We start from the raw sequence: 7,910 nt of genomic DNA, 5'->3' as shown, positions 1-7,910 counted from the left end.
TGTTATTGCTAAATGTGTCATCTAAAAAATTCTGAAAGGAAAACAGGGATTTTGCAATTATCCTGGCCATGGCAGAAGATATAAGCTGCGAACACACGATTTGCGCAGCTTTTACCAAGCAACCCCTGCTGGAGGGTTGGCTGGGTGCGATTTACTGCTCCAAGAGTAGTCTGGTATCATTTGACAATCACTACAGTGCACTTGAACTCGGAAAAAAAAAATCTTCGTTGCTAGAAACGTTGCAAACTTCATACACATTTTTGCCGCACTTATAACTAAAATACATTCTTACCAGTTCTTTTGCTACTTAAGTTTTCAAACACGCAAATTTATGTATATAATCATACACAGACAAAGTTGTTTCTGTAAGAAGGCTTTTTATCTGTCTGAAAGTTGACCTCCACTTATTTAATAATTTATCTCTAGGTTCAAGGTGGTTACTGATCCAAACAATATCTGCATTATCGGTGCATAAAATAATATAAATATATATTTAGAGATTGATGGTTGCATCTCTTCTTCTACGCTTCCTGATAGGAGATAAGGTAGGAAAGGACGAACCGACAGGGTACAGAGTGTAATAATAATACTGAATGCTGATTGTGATTAGATTATATTCAACTATGTACCGGAAGACTAGATCTGTTCGCACCGGCGGCTAGGCCGTGACTGATTCACGAAAGTGACTAAGATTCTAATCTCTCCTCGCGCTCGCCACGTCGTGGTGCTCCGCTAGGTGCCGCGTCAGGATGCACGTGGTGGTAGGAGGGGACCGCTACATATATTGTTATGTTTGAATAATTAATGCGTATAGTCTCCTTACCATTTATAGTGTTGATTTCATGATCATTTAAAACATTACTTTGTTTTTTTGCTCTGCTGTTACGCTATATATTTGAATCCCCCAAGCAGGCCTTCACGTAATTATAATGATGGAAAAATTTTCCACTAGTTTATATGCTTGTATTATCCTATTGTATAAATGGCATGTAATATGTGGCAGCATTTTCGGTTGGAAAAATTGAAATAATATCTCTTGTCAATATTTCAAAACGGTCTCTAGTTATCCTAAAAAGTGATTACAATTTAAAATAATTTTTTCAATGTGTCTACATATTGATGTCCACATTGACGTCTATCAATATAAAAATTTTAATACTGACACAAATTTTTCTAGATACTGATCTTCTGTGATATTTCTTATTAAATATTCTTTTTCCCTGGCAATAACTAACCGTACGAGTTTTGATCTTATAATACGTTTCAATGGGTGTTTCTTTAACAAACTATCTTATGTAGGTATGCTTTTAAAATGATTTTTTCATCAGTTTTTGATTTCAAATATTTATCTAGTCCTTTTAATAATAGATTAATTAATTAAACAAATTATTTTGAAATGAAAGTAAAAATAATTAGATAAATATAAATAACATACTGTAGTAATTTGTACTTCGACTTCTTGATTTTGGCCTGGTAGGGCCTGGTTATCCGCTTGTAGATTTTGGGCTGGTGTCCCTGGTGGTGGTGCTGGATTATTCGTAGCTTGTTGATTTTGGCCTTAATTGGGCTCCGGGTAGTACTGCTTGGTTATTTGCAGCTTGCTAATGTTGGCCTGGTGGTAGTGCCTGGTTACCCGTACCTTGTTGATTTTGGACTTGGGCTCCTGGTGGTAATGTCTGATTATTCGTAGCTTGCTGGGGTTGGGCTGGTGGTAGTGCCAGGTTACCCGTACCTTGTAGAAATATCTAGCAGTAAATTGGTACTAGAACCGATTGTAACGCAGACCATGGGCGCTAATGGGGTGGCTTTTGAAGCATGTGTGTCTCTCACATAGACAACTTAGTACTAGAATGATCAGTGGGAACAGAGACATTTCTGTGCCATACCGAGTCAGTGATGTCGGGGTTTATTTTGTATTTTTAAGAAAATAACAAAAAACCATCGTCCGCCTGATTTGACTCGCTTGGATTTTGGGTGTAGAAGATCGCAAAACGTGAGCGAAATGTAAAAAATTTTATTACAAATATTATTATTTACGGAAATTTCCCAATTTAGACAAATTGTATATTAGATAATCTGTTTTTTATAAATTATTATTTAGATCAATTGTTATTTATATAAAAGGTTTAGATAAATTTTCATTAGATAAATTCTCCGAAAATCGCAACCAGACACGATTGTCGATTGTGAGGTTGTGCTATAGAATGATACTGTTGTGGGGTTTGGGAGGTGTTTTTCTACGTTACTCGATTTTCTCACTAGCTTAGTTCGTGCGAAAACCATTTCCCATAAGTGTTATAATATACTATAATGTGATAGCGGGAGCCCAGAACGATTGCTTTAGCTTTAAAAACGTTTTAGACAATTTTGTGGAACCAGCCCATTATCCTACCGGCGTTAGCACTTATCTTGTCAGAATCGAGCTCCTGAAGGTGACATTGACTGTATATTTGCAAGTCATCCGCGTAGATTAGATGTGAAACATTAGAATAAATTAAAAAAATTTGATTATTATTGATACTACATCTCCCACCCTTCGATACTTTCCTTTATAAACTTCACAAAATTACTTATTACTTGTACGTGGATTTGGATACTCCATCTACATATTAATTGACGTACTAAAATCATCATCAAAAACCAAAATTTCTAAACCTACCAATCCCTCACAGCAAGAGTTTTGGTTTTGCCTAAAGGCAAGATTTTGATCGAGGAATCTTATTACGAATCAATTAATCTTATTATTAATCTTACTTTTCCGCTCGCTCGCCTCCCTTCAACGTGCCGACATATGTAAAAATTTAATATTTTCATCTCACTGCGTATTAGCTGGTAAATTGATTTAGATCAGGCTTAGGATGTTGTATTTTGATTTTGATTTTTGTGTAGGTTTATGTGCTTAGGATTTAATATTTTCGTTTAGCGACTTTCTATGCCTGGTGTAGACAGTTTTTGGAGATTTTAATTTAGTATTTTAATTTTTTTATTTGCATCTCGCTGTGCATGAGGTAGGTAGATTTAAGTTTATGGGATATATTAGTATTCGCGTTTTAAATTTAAGTCTTGGGTAACTAGATTTGGTGCATAGGTTTCTTTTTTTTTAGTTTTAGATTGACACTTTCTTATTGATCGGCGCAGCTACCGGTAATTCGAACATTTTCGAATTGACGCAGGGTCGCCCGATGGCTGACTTCAGGGGACAAAGTGGATCGCTCTTTCCGCGATGCCCTCTGAAGTTGGCATTTGAGCGACACTCCGAATAATCGTGACCCCAGCACTGCTTCGTGCCCTACCTGCGAGCTTACCACTTCTTTGAGAGTAGCTAGCAGACGATAACTTCTATTCCGTTTTCTCTCCCGCTCTCTAACCACCATATTCCAAATATAAAACTGTCCAAGCCAAACATGGCAATATTTTAGATCGTATCCGGTTCGCCACTTTGCTGTTCAATCACTTTACTTAATATAATGCTTCAGTACATAGTTTTTAGTATAGATGTTTTCGATTGACAGTTGGTTAAAAAATAAAAGAAATGTGTAGTAGTTTATCATCGGCTTGTTTACAAATTTCGTAATTACGCATCACGGGTTTTATAGAACGCACAGTTGATAGCATTACAAATATTTACAAAAATTAACAAAATTGCAACAAAAACGTAATCCTTACATATTTATATATTTTCATTAGTTTTAGCTGTTAATAAAACCTTGAACACTTTTACTATTGTAATTATCTTTCCATATGCTTAAAAAAATTTGGTAATTTATACTAAATAGTAAGAACAAACAAATTTACATATTATTATTCCAGAAAAATGGTTGAAGAAATTCAAAGGAAGCTACAAAATGAAATTGACCAATTCAAACAAGTTCAAAAAGGTAGACCTATACATATTTATACTATTCTAACCTAAAAATCACATTTAAATAGAGTTTTAGATTCTCATGGTATACAATACAGTTCAGTACTGGTGTGTAAGGTGATTTTCACCTCGTGTGACTTTTGTGACTTGCTTCACTCGTGCAAAAAAAGTCACATGAGCTAAATAACCAGCTTACACATCCGTATTGAAATGTACTATTATATTTTGCACAAGATATCAAAAGGTTTTATTTCAATTTTCTTTTTTTTATATATATAGATTATCATAAAGCTTTATCTAAACGACAACAGCTAGATAGCCAATTAAATGAAAATACAGTTGTCAAAGAAGAACTAGATCTTTTAAAAGCAGGCAATGAAGTTTATAAACTTATCGGACCAGTTTTAATTAAACAGGAATTAATTGAAGCTAAAGAAAATGTTAATAAACGTATGGCATTTATATCTGCAGAAATGTGAGTATCATTTTAATAAAGATACAAAAAACAAAGAAAACCATATAATGATGTATGTGTTTTATTATAGCAAGCACACAGAAAATTTAATAGTCACTTTAGATAAAAAACAAGAAACGCATAGAGAAAATCTTGATAAACTACAACAATCTTTTCAGCAAGCTCAAATAAGAGCTAAGATAAAAAATTAATTGTAATTTATTTATAAGTAATAATACGATAATAAAGAACTTGATTTTGTCACTTTTAAAACATTCTAAATAAAATGAATACTATTTCACCCTATCACTGTTGTTTTCTAATTTATATTAATAAAATAAGCTGTCAAGTAAACACGCAAACAAATGTTTTTAATTAATAACTTGGTATTATATGTAATTTTTACAATAAGTAACAGTAGAATAAAATATCAAAATCCTTAATAAAGTAAATAAATATGCATTTGGATTTATAACAAATTTGAGTAACTTTAAGATAGTGAAAAAATTCACCAAATACAGCAGTACTCAAATTGTTGGTTTTAAACAAAACATTCCTTTTAACATTATTCTAACGTTATTCTTTTATAGATTGTAAGTCGTAGTGTTAAACATTAAAAATCTATTGAAAAAAGTAGTGATCAGATGTTTTGAAGCGGTTAATAAAAGGATTCGATTGGTTGATAAACAAATATATCGAGTCTGAATGTAGTTACGATTTTAAACTTCTAAACTCAGGAAATTCAGGCTTGCTGAGCATATGTTGGATTTAGCTAGTATTCTTAAAATTTGAAAGATGAACACTGTACATACCTATACGGATGAAAATTCTCTTTTGTCCACTAATAAAATATAAATTTATTCAATAGAAGTTAGGTAAATACTTTTTTTTTATTTAAAATAAGTTATTAGGATTATATTACAACCTTAACAGAAGAGTCTGCTGCGGAACCTGTAGCCTAAGCTGTAGGTTGGCATGCATATTTCCTGTATACTTTCTGCAGAATTTTTCTATTCAGAATTCTTGCAGAATCTCTTGATGAATCAGACTAAAGTTTTAAGTGTACTAATAGTGTAAAATACATTCGAATTAAAAAAAGAGTTGCCATAAAGGTGCCACCATCTGGATATCACCAAAAATAGGTACTAACACCCACTAAAATAATTTTTTCCAATTCTATATTATATGATATTTAAAAAGTATTCAAAACTCTAACAAATACTTTACAATTAAGTATACATCTGTATCTGATTGATTTTCTTTCTTAAAAAGATAAGTAGTATTATTTAAAGCAAATCAGATAACGAAACATTCTAGTTTTTGAGGTTAGAAAATATTAACATGGTACAAAATAAGCTAGAATAATTTATATTAACTAAACAATCATATTATTAAGCGTATTTATAGAGAAAGAGGATCTTCTTTTATGTTGCCTCTATATCCTTAGGTGGTTTTCAACAAAGATTTGGTATCGGTCGACCCGAGGCAGGTAGTGGAGCGTGAAGGGGAAGACTGCCTCGGGTAGACTGATAGTATAAACTACCAAATCTTTGTTAATCATATTGTAAAAAACATGGGTAGCACCTCCAAACCATATGCCAACAAAAAGTTACGGGCCAGTCACTACCCTGGTAAAAATAACTTATTCAATCCGATTCAAAAGGTAATAGGTTGTAATTGGATTTCTTAATCGGAAATTATTCAATTAAAACCAATTTAATCGATTAAAATCTATTTAATCTAATTATAACTTTTAGTCGGTTTTAATCGGATTCAATCAGTTGTATTTTTCAACAAATATAACATTTTATTTAAAAACACAACTGTTTAAATCCGATTAAGACCGACTAAAACTTATAATCAGATTAAATAGATTTTAATCGATTAAATAGGTTTTAATTCGATAATTTCCGATTAAGAAATCCAATTAAACCCTATTATCTTTCGAATCGGATTTAATAAGTTATTTTTACCAGGGTAATTACCACCCTGCTAAAAAAAGTTAATAGAAGTTGATAGAAATCAATAGGATTCTGTATCAACTTTGAGTCTAACTTTTAATACCATTTTTTGCATTAGAACTTGATAAAACGCGATAACACCGATATAAGTCGATAAAATTCTATATGAAAAATCACAATTAAAAGCTATAGACTTAATCTTCTTAAACTTCCATCTATTTCTATTAAATATACATCTATTGACCTGCTAGCAACAGAACGAAAGAATATATACGAAGAAAACCGGCGTGGTGACAATACTCAAAAGGAAGTTTAAAAATCCGCAAAGGAACAAACCCTAGCTGAGTGGCAAAGACGATGGGACTCCAGTGGTAATGGGCGATGGACGCACCGCCTCATATCATGTATTGTTGGCTAGACCAATAGACGACACGGGGAAGTGAATTACTACCTTACGCAGTTTTTGAGCGGACATGGGTGCTTTCGGGCCTACCTACACCGCTTCAAGATAGAGGATAATCCAAATTGCCCAGTATGTTTGGAAACAAACGAAGATGCAGAACATATCTTCTGCAACTGTTCGCGATACGAAATGTACCGAGAGGGACTCGAGCGGCTAGGGTGACTCCTGAGTCAACGATAACAGCTATGCTAGCGTCGAAATATGGCTGGTGCGCAGTAAACAACTACGTATGGACTATTATCAAGAAGGTTAGAAATGACGAGAGTAGTAGGGGCTGCGCGGCTACTGGGCCAAGCGGGTTCTGGGTCACGAAATACCGACGCATGGCAACTCGTATTAGTAGGTCCCTGTTTTACCGACAGAGCATTTCATATCGACCGTGCTTCCAGCGGTGGCGCCCCCCATAAACCAGTGTGGTCGACGGTAGCGCCCCCGTTATCGACCCCCCTCCATAGCTCAGAGTGAGCATCGGTAATTTACTTTATCGACCTGGGATGGGATGGATAATTTGGAATAGGATTTGCAGGATTAAAGGTTGAGATAAACTAGTGTTGCCGACGGTGGCGCCTCCGTTACCGACCCAACCTGTTTTATCAAACATGATTGGTTGAAATTTCAATATGGCTGATTTGTTCAGGAGCTGACATCTAGATGCTGGCTGAGTCTCTGAGCAATGAGCATCTAGCCATCCTGAGGGCTTATGAAACTTCTAATAATATTTAGGCAGGGCATATACAAAGACTTCATCAGTTTTTGATACTACTGATGAAGGAATAGGATTTTAGGATTTGGTGATAGTACAAATATAAATCCAGTATTCATGATATATTTTATGCTTTATTTATAAAAATCCTTATTTTTTATACATATTGTATTATAGCTAAAACATATATAAAAGCTCTTATAACTAAAACACATCTCAAAATTTTTATTTATTACATGAGTATATATTCTTATAACTAAAATATATGTATTAAAAAATTTTTTAAATAAATACATGAAAATTCTTGAAGAAATACAATAGTGATATTGGCATCTAAACATGTTAACCCTTAACATAGCGTTGCTCTCTCTCTCTCTCTCTCTCTCTCTCTCTCTCTCTCTCTTTCTTTCTCTCTCTAGTGATTACGTTTAAAGTGAAGCGTAACCGTCAGCGTTCCATATTCGAAT

General features: G+C 33.7%; 1 protein-coding gene across 2 annotated transcripts; it reads left to right on the top strand.

Moving 5' to 3' along the window:
- Nucleotides 1-3,284: 3,284 nt before the first annotated feature.
- On the top strand, nt 3,285-4,622 carry LOC100118518 (prefoldin subunit 6). Of its 2 annotated transcripts, none has more exons than XM_001599505.6 (4): nt 3,285-3,725; nt 3,811-3,878; nt 4,142-4,337; nt 4,408-4,622. In XM_001599505.6, exons 2-4 carry the CDS (start codon nt 3,815-3,817, stop codon nt 4,526-4,528), a joined length of 381 nt encoding a protein of 126 aa, XP_001599555.1. In that variant the 5' UTR covers nt 3,285-3,725; nt 3,811-3,814; the 3' UTR covers nt 4,529-4,622. The 2 variants fall into 2 exon arrangements, with proteins under 2 accessions (XP_001599555.1, XP_001599529.1); XM_001599479.6 differs by having other exon boundaries at nt 3,291-3,655.
- The last annotated feature ends 3,288 nt before the right edge of the window (nt 4,623-7,910 follow it).

Source organism: Nasonia vitripennis (genome assembly GCF_009193385.2).
Source record: "Nasonia vitripennis strain AsymCx chromosome 3 unlocalized genomic scaffold, Nvit_psr_1.1 chr3_random0010, whole genome shotgun sequence".
In the NCBI taxonomy this organism is placed as follows: domain Eukaryota; kingdom Metazoa; phylum Arthropoda; class Insecta; order Hymenoptera; family Pteromalidae; genus Nasonia; species Nasonia vitripennis.
Note: the sequence above shows the minus strand (reverse complement) of the source record. Positions and strands in the feature narration are given on the sequence as shown.

Excerpts from the sequence above, each read along its gene's own strand:
- LOC100118518 (XM_001599505.6), top strand. The coding sequence starts at position 3,815 with ATGGTTGAAGAAATTCAAAGGAAGCTACAAAATGAAATTGACCAATTC. Across the intron at positions 3,879-4,141 it reads ATTCAAACAAGTTCAAAAAG|ATTATCATAAAGCTTTATCT; the intron begins GTAGACCTATAC and ends TTATATATATAG. Across the intron at positions 4,338-4,407 it reads GCATTTATATCTGCAGAAAT|CAAGCACACAGAAAATTTAA; the intron begins GTGAGTATCATT and ends GTTTTATTATAG.